This window comes from Macrobrachium rosenbergii, chromosome 5, assembly GCF_040412425.1.
Source record: "Macrobrachium rosenbergii isolate ZJJX-2024 chromosome 5, ASM4041242v1, whole genome shotgun sequence".
Taxonomy (NCBI): Eukaryota; Metazoa; Arthropoda; class Malacostraca; order Decapoda; family Palaemonidae; genus Macrobrachium; species Macrobrachium rosenbergii.
In genome coordinates this window covers 56607274-56626493 of record NC_089745.1, presented here as the reverse complement: position 1 = coordinate 56626493, position 19220 = coordinate 56607274, and the positions used below count along the sequence as shown (strand labels likewise).

At 35.0% G+C, this 19220-nt stretch overlaps 1 protein-coding gene across 1 annotated transcript in view; it reads right to left on the bottom strand.

The window, feature by feature from the left end:
- The window catches only part of LOC136838820 (glucose dehydrogenase [FAD, quinone]-like), a 187611-nt gene extending 172575 nt beyond the window's left edge, over positions 1-15036 (bottom strand). The window contains exon 1 of the mRNA XM_067104437.1: positions 15000-15036. Within this exon, the coding sequence (XP_066960538.1) occupies positions 15000-15021 (22 nt within the window). The 5' untranslated portion in view covers positions 15022-15036. The remainder of the gene's footprint in view (positions 1-14999) is intronic.
- Positions 15037-19220: the final 4184 nt, after the last annotated feature.

Here is a 19220-nt window from a genome sequence, read left to right as displayed (position 1 = left end):
GCCTGAAACAGCCATTCTTAAGACACAAATTGTAAGTGGTCATAAAAAGTATAAAAGTAGACCACAAAGAGCAAACGTCTGTTTTACTGTAAAAAAGTAGCATCAAACAAACGCCAAGTGACACAGATCCTGGCAACGCTTCCACGCACACTCGGCTCGGAACAAAAGCAAATCTTCAACGGCCAGACAGTGACATAGTCACGGACGATGCCCTGGAAGAAAAGCCCCTCTGGAACAATCCACGCTGAGGTGAAGGGGAGGGGGGAAGGGGTAAGGGGGAGGTGAGTGGTAAAAGAGAAGAAAAATGAAAGAATAAGAATTGGTGACATTCGTGTCACGAAAATCAGAAAAAAATATACACGTTGAACGCACGGCGAATGAGAAATAAAAATTGATTACAAATAACCAGTGACAAGAAAACAGGGAATAAAGTCTTCGCAATGGATTTAAAAATGTAGGACCGAAAGTCTTTTTATCTAAAAATATTTAAGACCGAAAGTCTTTTTATTAAAAAATATTTAGGACCCAAAGTCTTTTTACTCAAAAAATATTTAGGACCCAAAGTTTTTTATTACAAAAAAATTAAGGGCCCACAGTCTTTTTATTAAAAAATATCTAGGACCCAAAGACTTTTTATTAAAAAAAACATTTAGGATCCATAGTTTTTTTATTGACAAAATATTTAGGGGCCAAAGTCTTGTTAAGAAAATATTTAGGGCCCAAAGTTTTTTATTCAAAAATATTTGGGATCCAAAATCTTTTTATTAAAAAAATAATTAGGACCCAAAATCTTTTTATTAAAATATATTTAGGACCCAAAATCTTTTTATTCAAAAATATTCAACTGGAACCCAACCATTAAATTGCTAGAATTCATTTAGCAGTTTGACACGAACAAATGAAAGCCACAAAACAAAACAATAAGAAGTTCTGAAGGCATATGAATGCTTAAAGAGGTCAGACGCACGTAAATGATCAAATATGAACCTTTCCAAGATCACTCTTAGTAGGAGGAAGTTAACATGAAGTAGCGAGCAGTACAAGTAGCTATGGTATTTACAAATGCTGAAACAGATAGAAACGATATTATAAAGTATGAACTATAATTTTCACCAACTTAACATATTTTCTTCGTTACATAAATAATAAAAAAAAAACCTACAGTAAAAGCGTTGGCTGAAGAGGACACTAAAATAATAAATAAATAGGTAAATAAATAAAAAAAAAATACTTAAATAGCTTATAAAACAATTCAGAAGGACAAAACCATGTTGTTCTGCACTTTCGCTGGTGATTCTGAAAATCAAGAGAGAGAGAGAGAGAGAGAGAGAGAGAGAGAGAGAGAGAGAGAGAAAGGAACATGACAGCAGCATTTCACACAACGACAATATAGAGACCTGTGCTATTTGACCAGAAGCAGAAAAAGAGCGGACAGGAATGACGCTGCACCATTCTGGTTGCTGTCAAGCACAAGGCTCCGCGGTCGACCTGGAGTGATTGTCTTTTGTCGTGGGTGTGTTTTCTAATGCAAATAGGAAAACGAATGCCATGCGTTGACGCACTCTTTCATGATTTAACGGCTGAGTTACTGCTTTCATCTGATCGTTTCAGTCTCTTTCAAAAGCATTGTTTAATCGAGTTTCGCTCTTTCACATACTCGTATGAGCATAAATACTCACAACGAAGGTTAACAGGTTGTGCACAGGAAATATTAATGATTATTTCACAATACGGTAAGCATAAATTGCCTTTATTGGCACTGCATTATGGACTGTACATTTACATTGAATCGTAAAAATTTCACAAAAATTTGGCATAGCGATGGGAAATCTACTCTCTTCTCTGCTTAGTAATCTTTACTTGGAGTTTCTTTACACTAGACTGTTACCCACAATTTTGCCTAAAGGCGCAGTATGGTATCACTATGTAGATAATTTTTTGTATTTGACCTATCAGTTCTAATAGAAGGGAATTTTTAGATTAGTTCCCTACACTAAATTTACAGTTGAAGAGGAAAGAGAGTCAGTGTTACCATTTCCAGATATATTAATCCGCAGACATAACCATGATTTAAAATTAACGTATATCGGAAACCTACGAATATGTGCTCAAGTATCCAATTACTCTGGGAGTCGTATACCCCTCTCTCTCTCTCTCTCTCTCTCTCTCTCTCTCTCTCTCTCTCTCTGACATACGTAGGCATCAATATACATTAATCCCTTACAATACGGGCTCTGCAGCGACAGACATCTACCCACGCCCATTCATTCTCCCACTCCACAATAATCTTCGTTTACCCTCAGCCACAATAGTTGCCTTTCCTTGAAACGCTGAACTAAACCGGATATCTGTTTTCTTTTGGGGAGGAAACCAAAGACAAAAGTGACCTTCGATTGTGTGAAAAAGTGAAAAGAACCTATTGGTTTCTCCGCCAGCCTACACGGTAAGTGTTCGGAGAAAAGAGAAAACCCTTTGCTTTGTTAGGTGTCGAGAGTCGCACCTCATGGATAGCTAAGCATTAAGGGGTTACAAGGTCTTCGTTTGATAATATATATATATATATATATATATATATATATATATATATATATATATATATATATATGTGTGTGTGTGTGTGTGTGTGTGTGCGTGTGTGTGTTTGTGTGTGTGTACGTGTATACAGACAATATGTATATATATACATATATATAATATATGATTCTTTTTCAAGATCTTTCTTTAAAATACTTTTCCACATCATTAACCAAATTATATTGACTAATAAGTGTAATAATAATATACGTAGACTCGTTGGCACTCCCTCGTAATTTTCTAATTCATAGAAGATACCCATCCTCTTCGTAGTAGAGAGAGAGAGAGAGAGAGAGAGAGAGAGAGAGAGAGAGAGAGAGAGAGAGAGAGAGAGAGAGAGACCAAAAACCGGCACAAACCCGCTAAAATTTTCCCTTCACAGGTACAAATCTCTCATGAGAGGTCATAACGAAAGGGAACTTTCAGAGTGGGACGGAAAGGCTTCAAACGGAAAGGTTACAAGTGACGAAAAATTCAAATGATGACCTCTGCTTCTTCCATCAACCGCAGTTTCTTGGAAAACAATATCAGATTTCATCTGGTCCAAGGGAAGCAAAAAATTCCAAAATGGTATGGTGGAACGTCAAATTCGACAGGCAATTTGGAGGGGTCGGTTTCGGCTTTCCCAGCTTGTTGGTAATCATCACTCAAAGCAAAATCACGAATCACTATCGCAATTAAAAAGCACCGTTCAAATTATTGTTCACTGATGAAAACCATACAACTATCATAAATCACATTTTATTTTCACTATTCAGTATATTCTTACTAAAGTACATTAAAATATCTCTGACAGCTGTCACAGGACAACACACACTGGCAACTACCTCTTCAGATTCCTGGAAAAGTATTTCTGCAAATCTGCTTTCTCAGGCAGAGTCGTACTCCATTCCGATATCATCAGATTCAACATTCCTGTGGACCCAGGTAGACCAAGAAGAGGTGCGATGATCACTAAGTCTCTCTCTCTCTCTCTCTCTCTCTCTCTATATATATATATATATATATATATATATATATATATATATATATATATATATACATATTACATATATATACATATGTCCATGTATACAGACTGTATACATCTCATCGTGCACCGACAAAATAACGAAAAGACACAGTAGTAAAAAATCAATGTGGTTTGGATCATTAACCGTGAAAATGCATTACTTTAACGTCGCCAGCGACTTTCTATTTGGATGATAAGAACTGCAGAGGGAGAACTAAAACATGGGAAGAGCATTACTAGTGGTATCGCAAGTTCAATAACAAAAGGTAAAAATGAATCAGTACATAAACTGCACGTTCCTATTTCTCCCATTATTGTTTTCCAGTGTTCGCTCCGCTTCTACTGAGCACCAGGGAGTGTCTCTCACTTCTCCTCTCTACAGCGCTTTCCTCTCTCCCTTACTTGTTGTACAAGGGTTGCTCATTGGAGTATGAACATTTTTACACTCACAGTCTAGGAGGATGTAAGGTCTCCCCCACTCTGCAACAAGACCAACAGGCCTGAATACGTTCAGAGAAAGATGTACTTTATACTCCAGGCCTCAAGAACGATATATTCAGGCGTATTTCTTACAGCTCACACAATATTTACAATGAAACCTGGAAAGATTTGTTGACCCAGAGTGATAACTCAAGGCTAAAAATATAAAGCCTTTGTAAAACACTGCAACTACCAAAGAAGCAAAAAGTTTTTTAAAAGGTCTTTCTGCTCAAGAACATGATAATTAATTTCTACTTGCAAATTCTAAAGGGAGAATTGTCTGTTCTTGATTCAAAAGTCAATTCCTTTTGGGTTTGATGCCAGAGTCATCAATGGTAAACAGAAAGTCTACACGATATTATAATCTAAACTAGAACACCTAAGTAGTGCTAAATTTGAGTCTGAGGAGTAAAATTTACATGAACTAAAGCTTAACTTTAAATATATCACAACCGTCCTTAACAAAATGTTTCAGCGATAATTCAAGGATCGTTTTACCAACAACTTGAAATTTATCGAACAACCAACATAGCACTGAGCCACTGTCTACTGAAATTGGAAGTAATGCTAATTTTAGGACATCTCCAACTGTGCCACCATAATGGATCATCAAGCCTTTTTGCTTTCAGTATGATAAACATAAAGATGATTTCAGTTACAGCATCCAAATTGTACATGAAACTAACTACCACTGTTTCACTACCTAATCATTATCTACATATCACTTCAAATTAGTGACTATGTTATCATAATTAGGTAACTGAAACAAACTTAGGGCTTAGCTATCATGTAGAGTTAATATGATTTCGATTCTAAGTACAGAACATGAATTCGACAGAATATAGATACCAAAGTCGAAATCACCTGCAATCTCTCTTGAGAGCTTATTATTATTATTAAAGAAGTTTAACCAGACCACTAAGCTGACTTTCACCTCTCACAGGGCTGGCCCGAAGGATTAGAATAAAATACCAGGTCCAGGCCTCAGGCCAAGCACTGGGACCCGATAGGCCATTCAGTATGATGATGAACGAATTAAAATGAAATTAAAAACTGCACATAGGCACATGCTGAAAGGATAAGTTACTGTCATCTGTTATAATACCAAATGGGCAAAGGTTCCAATCCTAAGTGTCAGCTATTCCCTGGGCAAAGCGAATCTCATATTGAGGAAGTTATTGTGGCTTAAATTTTATATTTATACACACGCACACACCTACACCCACCCACACAATACATACATATATTTATACACACATTAAATATACATGTGTGTGTGTGTATATATATATATATATATATATATATATATATATATATATATATATATATATATATATATATATATATATATATATATATATCTAACTTCCGGAGCAACAGCTCGGAGAACAATCCAACCATGAGGAGTTGTGAAACGTCGGCATATTACTGTATAATAAAATGCATATAGACAGTGCCTTTCCCTGACCTGCCCTAGATTATATGTATATATATATATATATATATATATATATATATATATATATATATATATATATATATATATATATATATATATATATATACACACACAAAAAAAAAGTCCTGTTGTAAGAACAAAGAGAATAGAGAAGGAAATATAATTCAAACAGAAAAATTACTTTTATACATAAAGATCAACATCAACATCAATATAAATCTGGGAAACAAAAGGAATGGGTTATCCAGTCAGAGATAGTACCATAGCATCAAAAAATTTTGGAACTTTGTCATCAAGTAATCTGTTCAGAGAGACCTTTTCACAGTTTCTATTTTTATATACAGAAACACAGATGCATGTTCGCAACCTCTTGGACTGGGATATCCATTTGAAATCCAGGCTTCATAATACGACCTATATTCCTTCAAGGCTGAGAAAACAAATTGTATGAAGCGGGAGAAACTTCCCGCCAGAAAGAACGCAGGGCAGAGATGGCGGGGGTAACCGCCTTCCGAGATATAAAAATCGGTCTTGAAAACATCTATTTATCACGTCTTTTAAGAGTCGTCTTGACCCGGGCCAACCACAGCACGTAGGTGCCTCCGTCAGGTCGTAGTAGAGGGTCGTCTTTTGGGGTATTTTTTCCCGGAATATGACTGTTTTTTAGCCAAATAAATACCTTGCAGCAAACCGTCGCTTAGTTTACGATGATCTCTATCATTCATCCACTCTGTGGAATCCTCCAAATTCTGATCTTTCCCTCGCCGCATTTAAGAAAGACTGTACTTGTCGATGGTTTACGATTCTCCTGTGTTTAGATCTTTCCTTGTTTGTTATACGTTAGCTATGACTGACCCACGTCCGCCATAATGTCTCTAACTCTCTCATCTCAAGACCTTTATATTCTTTTTTCATCCTTCTTTATTATTCGCCTCTAGTCTCTACTTACGTTCTTTTTTCTTCACGTCAGACCACCATATGTCACCCAGGCCCTCTACCGTGTGCTAACTGTACCTTCTCTCTCTCTCTCTCTCTCTCTCTCTCTCTCTCTCTCTCTCTCTGTCATTCAGTCTCCTTAAATCCCCATAAAATTTCACCCTGAACATCGAACCTACATCTGCCTCTCTTCGACTACTTGCCGTTGCTCGTGATATTGACTAAGGGTTTCAGACTCTCTCTTTCCTTCTCTTCCAGGTTTTTGTTACGACAAAAAAATGAATAAAACCCCTATTCGAATGCGCTCTTCAGTGTTTAATGGCTAAACATCCACTTTACCTTCCTACTTATCTCTCTATCTATCGATCAGCGGTGTAAGATAACAATTACTGTCTCTTCCTCATTTATCCTTCCTGCCTTTAAAGCACAAGTCTCAATTCTGCAACAGAGTAAAATTTCTCTTTTTATGATGACATTTAACTCATATTTCACTTAACTCAAACGAATATGCAGTATGTGGATAATTGTGCCTATTTCTATGTAAATTTATGCCTCCTCTTCGAATTATTTTGCCGATGTGTCGTATCCATACATTTCTCTTATACTCTTTTTAATTTTCTTTACGACGTGTTCTCTATATTTACACCTCACTGTCCCGCCACATCCAGCTTGCTTTCTCTCGATGAGCATAAAAAAAGGAAAGCGTCTGTCCGCCAGAATCAGATATCTTCTTCTTCTTCTTCTTCTTCTTCTTGGTGGTTTTGATCACTGTAAAATTTCTCCTTTTCTCGAAGTTTTCCCTGCTAACCAAAACCACGGCGAAAAATTTTATAAGCACTGCCAGATAATGTAGCTTTATTACAATATCTACGATATAAGAATAATACCTACATCATCAGAGACAGAGGAGAGTTCATGTCCCTCCTTACGCACTAGAATAATATATATATATATATATATATATATATATATATATATATATATATATATATATATATATATATATATATATATATATATATATATATATAAGTATACAAATATATACGTAAATAAATATATATATTTATTTATATATATAATTGTATATAAATATATATATATACTATATATATATATATATATATATATATATATATATATATATATATATATATATATAATATTTAACTTTTATCACATACACAACTGTTCTGTGCATTAGTAGAATCACTAAAGGACCTCATTCAAACTGGATGGTATCTAATGGAGTATTTATTCAGAAAAAGTTACAGTTACAAGCTTTCTTGGACACTGTTTGTCCAAGAAAGCTTGTAATTGTAACTTTTTCTGAATAAATACTCCATTAGATACCATCCAGTTTGAATGAACAGTGTCCAAGAAAGCTTGTAACTGTAACTTTTTCTGAATAAATACTCCATTAGATACCATCCAGTTTGAATGAGGTCCTTTTAGTAATATATATACACATACATATAAATAAATCGAGAACGATATTATGGGCCTAAACACTGACAGACACATTCATAATGGATACGACCATGAACACTTTCACTTGACAAACTAAAATTAGTCTTGAAATATTCCACAAACGCTCTACGAAGGTGAAGGCTTAGTGGAGCACTCTCAAAAACTGTTACCAATCTGAATGTATAAGCCATGACATTTATTGTAAGTCCATTGCCGCGCTTCACTGGCAACGCCTTCAGATAACTTTCCTATGTTCTTTTACTTTTAACACAAGTAAAACAATTGTTACCTCTATCTACCTCACCTCCACTCCCGCCATGACGGAGAGAGAGAGAGAGAGAGAGAGAGAGAGAGAGAGAGAGAGAGAGAGAGAGAGAGAGAGAGAGAGAGAGAGAGAGAGAGAGCAATGCCCTTAAGGCAATAACGTAATCCACAGCTGATAGCCGGTAACAAAAGGACTATAAAAGATCAGATTAGATTTCTCACCAAAGACCGTCATTACCTTAAAAGAAACAGAAAACGGATGAAAATTTTTGTAAAACAATAAAGATTTCGCATTACGTTTCTGAAAATAAACACTTGCAGGCCATAAAGAGAAAAATCGGCAAACTAAGATTAGATGACGAGAAATTACCTTCTCAGTCATAATGTATTATAAATACGTGAAGAGAAAAGTAACTGACACGTTGAACTAAAAGACTTATAAACATGAAACTCTTGAGCAAATATATATACTTTATATGCGATAACTTTGATAAATGTTAATATATCCCAAAACTACAAAAAGCAATAACATATTCCTTTGATAAGTACTCGAGATTTTTCAAAAGAACGAAGAAAGGAAAAAGCAGATTACGTCTACGAGTTTCTCAGAGTACCTTTCATAGCAAGCGGGACTGACAACGATCCCTATCAAGCACGGTAGAGCTGAAGAGAAATCTAGAGCATGTGGCACATTTTACAGCTTCTTTTAGCGTCTTCAGCCCATTCAACCAAAACTGGCAAGGAAATTCAGTCCTGTACTGTCTTAGTCATTGTGATTTGTGACAGTATGATGATTATGAAAATCCTAGGTACGTAAAAAGATATTTTATCATTTGCTGATCTGATGATGGTGGCACTTGAAGTGTAGACAGAAAGTTAGTTTCAAAAGTATATTGCAGCGACACAGGCGCGTTCGAGCTCTCATGCAAACACACACACACATATATATGTATATATATACATATATACTGTATATATATATGTAGGTATAATACACATACATACATATATTTATATATGTATAATACGCATTTAAATATTTATATGCGTATTATACATATATCTACAAATATATGTATGTATGTGATTACACCTACATATATATACAGTATATATGTATATATATATATATATATATATATATATATATATATATATATATATATATATATATAATATGTATGTGTGTGCGTGTCATATACATGAATACCACTTGCATGGGTTAGCTCCATAAGATACTATTCATTCTCATCTCAGTAATTAATTTTAGGAAAGGTGTGTACTCCTAGGAAGCACAGTAAGCACTGCTTACCCTACAAAAATGATTAACTTAAAATGGCGTCTTTATTTAGTCAATACTTTTAATTCAAAACCGATACCCTTCTGCATATTTTATTTAGCCAAACGAATCACCTGATGTTTCTGGAGTCCAGACTTGTGAAACAAGCAAGGCGGTCATCTGGCCTACTTGGAAGTTTGTCCTTCAAGAGTAGTAGTAATCTCGTGCACATCCTGCAGAATGAAACGAAATGCGCTGCCAGACGTAAGATGGAAACTATTTATTTCATTTAAATCACTGAGTTTTTACAAAACTTAATAAAATAAGGTTAAAATGTGATTTTCTTTGGGAAGTATTCTTATAACAGCTATCCTTCGCAAAGTATCCTGACGTTGGAATATCTAATTGATGATATTAGTTATATTAACAGTTATTATAATTATTGCTGCTGGAGACCGGTAAAAAACAAAAAAGTTCTCTTGAACGTCCTTTCCCTATTACTATTCCAACACAACCTGCCGGCACCACCTTCGCATTACAAGATCATCAGATTTAATTGGAATTTATATCAGCATGTAATACCCCTCAAAACTGTTCGTTATGCTTCGCAGTTTCTAACAATATTAGAACCATTATCGCAATACTGTAATACTGTAATAATAACACGACACTACCACTTCGGAACAGTCTGTTGCTCGACTGTGCATTTTGTTTTGAGAGAGTTGTTATCAAAATGCAAAGTGACTGGGAGACTGTCCGCACACAAAGCAACTTGAGAAAGTTACTTTGCTTTCAGAGCTGAAAATTCATTTTCAAGACGATGTAACGCCCAGCATGGACACGCACTGTAAGTGATATACTAACATTTTCTTAAAGCTTCGAGACTTCACAATTACAGTAAAAAGAAAATCATATAATTAAAATGAACGTTATCTTGAAAGTAAAATGCTTGTTCGAAAATTCAGCGAATAAATAAACATCCATCGGCAATAAACTACAAGCTGCATGTTCTGTTTAAATTTCAAATTCTACATACATAAATCAGCAAAAAATAAATAAATCAGTAAAAGCATACCCAATCATAAAGTGATCCACTGGCTTTAAAATGACTGAACATATGTCGAGTTACCACGAGTTCGGACAATAAATATAATCAAATTATTAACAGGTAGAGAAAAGTCATGGCAATGTCACCCAAAAACCATATTCATATTCATGATTCAGCTTCATCAAAGACTTAGACGTTGTCACTTGCTCACCTAAGCATTTTATTTCACGACACGTCATTTTCCCGAGCCTTACTCCACTGATGTTGAAGGGGCTTCTTTGTGTGATAAGGGCAGCTGATGTTTCTCAGTTGCCACCCATCCATGTAGTGACCACAGCCAAGTTGGATGACCAGTGGTATAGCAAACTTATTACAGACTCAATACCATGTAATATATAATATATATATATATATATATATATATATATATATATATATATATATATATATACATATACACATATATATATATATACACATATACATATATACTGTACATATACATACACACATATATATATACTGTAAATATACATATATATACTTATATATACTGTATATACATATATATATTATACAAGCACAGGTTAAAGAAGATGATAAAGTAGTATGTTGTAAATAATATATATATATATATATATATATATATATATATATATATATATATGTCTACATATATATATATATATATATATATATATATATATATATATAATGTATATACAGTATATATACACATACATATATGACAGAAAGAGAGCTAGAGTTAAAGAGAGCAGCCGACGATGCAACAAAGCTGTCAACTAAAAACGCATGGCTGGATGAATGAGGGTGACAACTAGTACGCGCATCAGCCGCCACTCCGAATTCCTCTGACCACACCGTAGAAAGTCACAAAGGTACACCAGTTCTGGTAGACATGATCATCTTTTGCTCGACCTTTGATGTGTAATGTCAGCCAGCCCACATCAAGTGTGCTTTCACTGACTACGGCCGAATCTAGAGAAAAACCGAGATACTTTCCTAATGACAAACGATCTTTAATATCTACTTTCTACCTCTGCCTGATGCTTCATTTCATTCTTGTCTAATTATACGTTTGTTAGCTACATTGCAAGGCCAGTTGCTCTTCCTCTTCTCATTGAACTTGCGTTCTCCTGTAGGTGTGATCTTTTAATATGAATTGTCATTTTTGGTGGTTGTTAGTTCACTTTTTATACTCTCATCCGTTATCATTTGACTCTGAAATCACTCAAGGAGTGGTTCTGCTTTGCACAACAAAGCGGAGATTGGGCAAAAGAAAGTTTCCATGAAGTCAATGATCGTCCGATTTTTAACAAGACATGAAATGCAATGCCTGCCAAGTTCATCATATATAAGGTTACTGAAGCTAAGACAGAGTATTGAACGAAATTTAATGAGTTGCTTTCTTACTCGCCAGTTTAATAATAATAATAATAATAATAATAATAATAATAATAATAATAATAATAATAATAATAACAATAATAATAATAAAACTATAGGGTAAATAAGGAAAAAATGGTATAAAAAAAATTTTGTGCAGGTTAGTATCCTTTTAACCTTATGGGTTTGCAGTTGCATATGTGGTCCACTTGCACTTACATTCCTCATTACGGCTCTATTTTGTGGTCAAATTTGCTTGAGGTCAAAGTTCACAGAAGAACACGAAGAAAGTAACAAGACCAAAAAACTATGAAACTTCACACTGAGAGTAAAATAATAATAATAGTAATAAAAGAACCACTTCTCTCTCCACCTACCTGCTCAATAATTCTAACACCAGTGATAATGGACATTTTAACACAGACGCAGAAAACTTAATAATAGCCCAATTACAAGGTCTTATTATTATATCTGTTATCTACAAAAAAAAATTTTTTCAAAGGAATCTATCAATTCAACGGTTTTTGATGGACTAGAATTTGTGTCTTAAACTGCGACAAAGGGGAGGCTTCGGATCTTTCGTTCAATTAACTCAAATCTCCATTTTCAAATTGTTGAAATATAAATCAAGCTCATATTCCAGCGACGATTACGAAAAATATCAACAAAAACATCATAACGAGCTTTACCAAAAGCATAAACAAAAACGACTCAATGTGACGGGAAAGAATACGGAAGGACCCGAGCTAATGACAGATACAACACGACGCACACGTCGTAAACAACAACAGCAACAACAACAACAACAACACCAACAAAAAGCAACAACAACTGAAAGGAATCATGATTTGAAAGCAATGAATTCCTCAAGAGTTTTCGTAGGTTCACCGCAAAGTTTCCTGTTTGAGATCCCCCTGACCCCCTTGGAACTCTTCCATTCTTTCCCATTTTCTTTTATGACGAAACCCGGGACGGAACGCACAAAAGGGTGCGATACGACATGCAAGGAAGAGAGAGAGAGAGAGAGAGAGAGAGAGAGAGAGAGAGAGAGAGAGAGAGAATATGCACTGACAGCGGGTCCAATTTGGTCAACAAGTGGTTTTTTAATATAACTGGAATCTCGTTTAGAAATTAAAATTTCTGCCTCAAGCTGAGAGAGAGAGAGAGAGAGAGAGAGAGAGAGAGAGAGAGAGAGAGAGAGAGAGAGAGAGAGACTGAGAGTTCAGAACATTCAAAACCTTCCTTCAATATGTTCAATGAACATTCAAAACCTTCAGTTCAATAGCACAATAAATGTATGTATATATATATATATATATATATATAAATATATATAAATATATATATATATATATATATATATATATATATATATATATATATATATATACAGGCTATATGTGTAGGTGTGTGTATGTGCTTGTGGCTGAGATCAAATCTTATGGAATCAATCATCAGTTCATACAGTGATTAGGATCTCTGTACACTATACCTGATAAAAGTAAGAGAGAGAGAGAGAGAGAGAGAGAGAGAGAGAGAGAGAGAGAGAGAGAGAGAGAGAGCATCACCGTCCTAGCATCAAAGGGAGGGACCTGCGAGTGAATACGTGATATACTGCACGTATATCGAGGCACATGTCTTGGAAATGCCTCTTGAACGGACACCACCACCAAGTCGGTCGGAGAATTCCTTTCAATGGGCGGAAATCTCTGGACCAGTGAAAGCTCTGGTACTAATTAAACAGCTGGTCAGTGAGCTACTTTGCTGTTTTCCAGTCATTATACTTGCAATTCTAAGTTCTTTTTATCATTAGCGCGGTCACTGATAAAACGGCATTTTAGAAATCACGAAGCAAGAATTATGACGTCACGTTCTTATTTATATTAACTGTGCGTCACTTCCCGCTCAGAAAAAGGAAAAAACAGGAGAAACGGCGTGGGAAGATACAGAGATTTCGACTTAAAGGAACTTATTTTCTTCTTTTATTCAACATTATATTAATTTGCGTCATAATAGCTATAGAAGTACGGCAGCTAAACATTTACAAGAAACCCATTTGGCAGGATTTGCTGAGCCAGTGTCCCTTTTTTTTATGCAAAGAGTACACAGCAGTGACGCTTGTGGCGCTTTGGAACTTGTGTTCCCCATTTAGATCCCATTGTATCGTTTCCAATACTCTATAGTCGAAACTGACGAAGTTATTCAAACTCAAATCCTGAGACAAATCAGAGCACGAACATTAGCAAGACAATCACCGTATTACTCTAATACCCTTGAAATTGTCTGCAACTGTACTATGAAAACACGCATAATATAAAAAGTCTGTTATTAACAGTCAATTCGGAGAAAACATATAAATTCTACGAAAAAAGAGGTACATGGTCACAAAAGGATATATCCCAGGTCACTGGGAGATGTCCTTCCTCAGCCTCTCTGGCAATTCCTAAAAATTTGGGCCCTTTCGCTCCGTGACCCTTGGGACCATCACCCAACATTCTAGGCTGTCTTCCTCTCCTCATTCCTCCAAATACTTCCAAATCTCCCATTCTTTCGACCAACCTAGCCCCTAATCCTCTCGAAAACGTATTTTAATAACAAATCTATGTGTGCTAAGAGATGCTGTTTTCAAAAGAATTCTACTCTAATAACTCCCTCATACCACTAATTACTACAAACAGACGAACATGTACCCCTCTATAACATGGTACAAACTAAAAGGAATAAAATCTTATCTAGAAGAGCGTCCTCAAATCATAAAGAGGTTAATTCAAGGACACTGTCTGTCAAGTGTTTATAAGGAGAGGTGTTCAGAGGTGTTATTTTCAATAGGGTTCTGCTTGAGTAACCCCCTAAGACTATTCATTATTACAAACCAATGAACATGTGCTCCTCTATACTACAGTGCAAACTAATAAAGATAGACATATTCAACAGGAACATTCTCAATTCATAAAATAAATGAGTTTAAAGGCATTAAAAACCCTTATACATAACGGAAACCACATCAAGCAGACCCTAACTACTCACAAGGAATGTTCTTCACTAGAAGAACTGTAGGACAACTGACCTGAGACAGCAGGAAATGTCATCCTCAAAACCGAAAGGGGTTGGAAAATGAGACTCGTCACCAGTTGGAAGCCGAAAGTTGCCACACATCCTGAATTTTCTCAAGTTCTGGAGTTTCCTGAAGACGAAAATACCATGAAATCATTTCATTTCTTCCCCCACTTAAAGTAAAATCAAAATATCTTCACGACTAAAGGCTTACTCTAAGTATTAATAGTAATAAGTCTGGGTTCTGTCGCATAATCAATGATCACTTCTTATAATTCAAATTAAAGATTAAGGGATGGGGGTAGGACTTGATAAACAAAGACGCAGTAGAAGTAAAATTACGACAGCAGTACAAAGACTTTATTAATAAAAATGAATGCGACATTAACATAAGAAACCGCCTAACAACATATTATAAAGGTTACATTTGGCGTTCGTGAGGTGATAAACAAACAGGGCTAAATCTGGAAGGTGTCACCTCAACTACTCAACTAATTTTCCCTCATTACACTTCCTTCTGTTTTCTTTCTGTTAGAGAGAGAGAGAGAGAGAGAGAGAGAGAGAGAGAGAGAGAGAGAGAGAGAGAGAGAGAGAGATTTTTTTCGCTATAATATACAAACACACGAACACACTCATATACATATGTATGTACATATACAGCATACATATGGATATATGTATATGTACATGTAGTATGTGTATGTATATATATATATATATATATATATATATATATATATATATATATATATATATATATATATATATATATATATATATATATATATATATATATATATATATATATATATATATATATATATATATAGAGAGAGAGAGAGAGAGAGAGAGAGAGAGAGAGAGAGAGAGAGAGAGAGAGAGAGAGAGAGAGAGAGATCGACCCAGTTCCTCCCACTAGCACCACTCCAGCTAGGCGTTCTATATAGACCGTTCAACCCAACTGCCTACAGTGACTGTTGAGGGTTCCTATGACTAGGGAGGTCGAGGTTAATTCATGCGGTTCCTTCAACTGTCTAATCAATTCCAAGTAACTGCTTAAGTGGGTTTACCTGATACAAACAGTACATGAGGAGAAATGCATAAATATTTTAATCATCGTACAGCCCTTCTGTTACACTTTCTATATTCCTAGGTTGGAGAGAGAGAGAGAGAGAGAGAGAGAGAGAGAGAGAGAGAGAGAGAGAGAGAGAGAGAGAGAGAGAGAGAGAGAGAGAGATATGCATAAGTATTTTGTTCATTGTCGGCATTTCTGTTACACATTCTATGTATTACTACGTCAGGGAGAATTTATATATATATATATATATATATATATATGTATATATATATATATATATATATATATATATATAGAGAGAGAGAGAGAGAGAGAGAGAGAGAGAGAGAGAGAGAGAGAGAGAGAGAGAGAGAGAGAGAGATGCATAAGTATTTTAATAATTAAACGGCCCTCCTGTTACACTTTCTGTATTCTTTCGTTGAGAGAGAGAGAGAGAGAGAGAGAGAGAGAGAGAGAGAGAGAGAGAGAGAGAGAGAGAGAGAGAGAGATGGGTGTGTATTTTAATCATTGTACGGCCTTTCTATTACACATTCTGTAATCTAAGGTTGGGTGAAAATGGAGAGAGAGAGAGAGAGAGAGAGAGAGAGAGAGAGAGAGAGAGAGAGAGAGATTTAATTCTTCCGGTCTTTTGCATACCGATTCGCTCACTCATCTGTAGAAGTCCAAACAAAATGACCACAACAGTTCCCGAAGATTCTAGTACAGCGGACGTTTGCTTAAACGTTTCTACGCCGAAGAACAAATACGTCGTCCTTATTCCAAAAGGGAGGAACTTTCTATAAAGAACCAATCGTGGTGTTTGGCCAGCTCCACCTACTCAAACATCTGGGGAATTCGATGCTAATTCGCTGATTTTACTAAGACGTCTCTAAGTTAGTTCGGACGTTACGTTCGCGAATTTCACCCCAGCGATTAAATAGCAAGGAGTTGATTCGCCACTAGATTACCATTTTTTTTCTTTTCCGTGTTCCTTATTTATAGCTACAACCATTGGAATATAATTTTCAAAGTAAATGGCCTTTTTTGTCAGTCACAGCTGTCTTGTTCCTCTTTGGTAAAGATAATTCATAAGATAATTCATACTTCTCTACGTTTGTCCGGTTCTCCACTAAATTATGATTTTTTTTTTCGTGTTCCTTATTTATAGCTACAACTATTGGAATACATTTTTCACAGTAGATGGGCTTTTTGACAGTCACAGCCGTCGAGTTTCTGTGTTGTAAATATAATTCATAAGTTTTGCTCAACTATACTTCTCTACGTTTGTCCTGACGCTATGTTTGATCATTCTTGACCAGTGATTAAATATGCAAGAAAGGATTGGCTCTCCACAAGATTGATTTTTTTTCCTGTTCCTTATTTATAGCTACAACTATTGGAACACATTTTTCACAGTAGATGGGCTTTTTGACAGTCACAGCCGTCTGGTTTCTCTGTGGTAAAGATAATTCATAAGTTCTACTTCTCCGCGTTAGTTCGGACGTTACGTTCGGTAACTCCCGCCCCGTGATTAAGTATTCAAGAGGGGATTGATTCTTCACTAGATAATGAATTTTTTTCCTTTCCATGCTCCTTATTTATAGCTACAATTACTGGAATATATTTTTCGAAGTAGATGGATTTTCTGTCAGCCACAGCTGCGGGATTTCTAAGTGGTAAAGATAATTCACGAGGCTTACCTAGTATAGAGGCAGGTTCATATTCCATTAGTCAAAAACTTTATAAGTTGCGATAGAAAGTGTTTCACCTATACCAATTTGCATTTATAAGTAACCCTCTACATGAAATCACTTATTACACCTTATTTCTGTTTGTTCAAAAGAGCAAAAATAACAACACTACCATAATGACCAGTAGATGTAGTTCGAACACCAAAATTTCTACACTTTTGCAATATTATATTTGCAAAAATAGTATTAGAATTCTTTTACCGCTATAAACTACGATAGAGTAAAAAGACAAGAATTTTTATAGATTCTCAATAGATAATTTGCTTACTGATGTAATTCCTGTGTAAAATTACTTTTCCTGTCTAGATATGTATTACTTGAAGCTGAATGTTGGTAATTTATTCAAATATGTCCGAAAAAGCACAATGAAATAAAGTACCAGACATGTTCATATTCTTTTATACCATCCAAAAATTCGACGATTTGCCCTCTCAGTAACGTATAGTTTATTGTCATTTATGCCTATCATCACCCATTACAGCATAGTATTTTTAAAGGGCATGAATACTCTATATGAGCCGTAAGTTATATTTTCAATATTAGTTCAGTTCCATACCCGTAACCATTTTCACCTGTCGCATGGGGCCAAGACAAAGGATCATTTTTACCTTCCCACAAATTTTAACCTACTTTTAGCAACAGACAGGAAGCACCGAGCTTCAAGAAGCAATTTACATAATGTACCTTAAATATAACAAGTCGGCGCATTTGCAAAATTATTCAAATTTTGTCGTAATTTATTTTTACGGAACGGGTACACTATATATTTGTAGCACGAGTCGTTTATCGGTGGTCCACACAATTTCTCAATGTTTGTTCTAACGATCTGAAAGGTTTCCTGTATACGTTTTCATCTCTCTCACGTATATATATATATATATATATATATATATATATATATATATATATATATATATATACATATACATACATACATATACATATATATATGTACGTATGTATGTATATGTATATACATATGTATATATATAAATACATATATGTATATATGTATTTATATATAAACACATACATAAATTTACATTCCATATTTCCACCTTATTTTCATACGTTAGAAAGGATTACAAATTTTCAATTCATTAGTAATAGAAATGTTTCAATATCCCCTGAACATTATTCATAAAAGTAGTGTTTTCTTTTCAATATATGGATTTAATGAGGACTTCTGCTTTCATAATATATAGGGCATATCCTTTCCTTATTCCCTTGATCGTTGTCGCAATTTCTTGAAAGTTTCACACGTTTATTCTTTCAGTGAACTGCAAGAATTCACTAAACTTTTCACAGACAAGCAATACGAATATGTCTAACAAACTATAGCTGATTTTGGAGAAGCCACAGAGTTCCTGATAATGGAGAAGAGGGAATACTGAAAACTAAAAATATGGGGAATAAATGCCTTTAC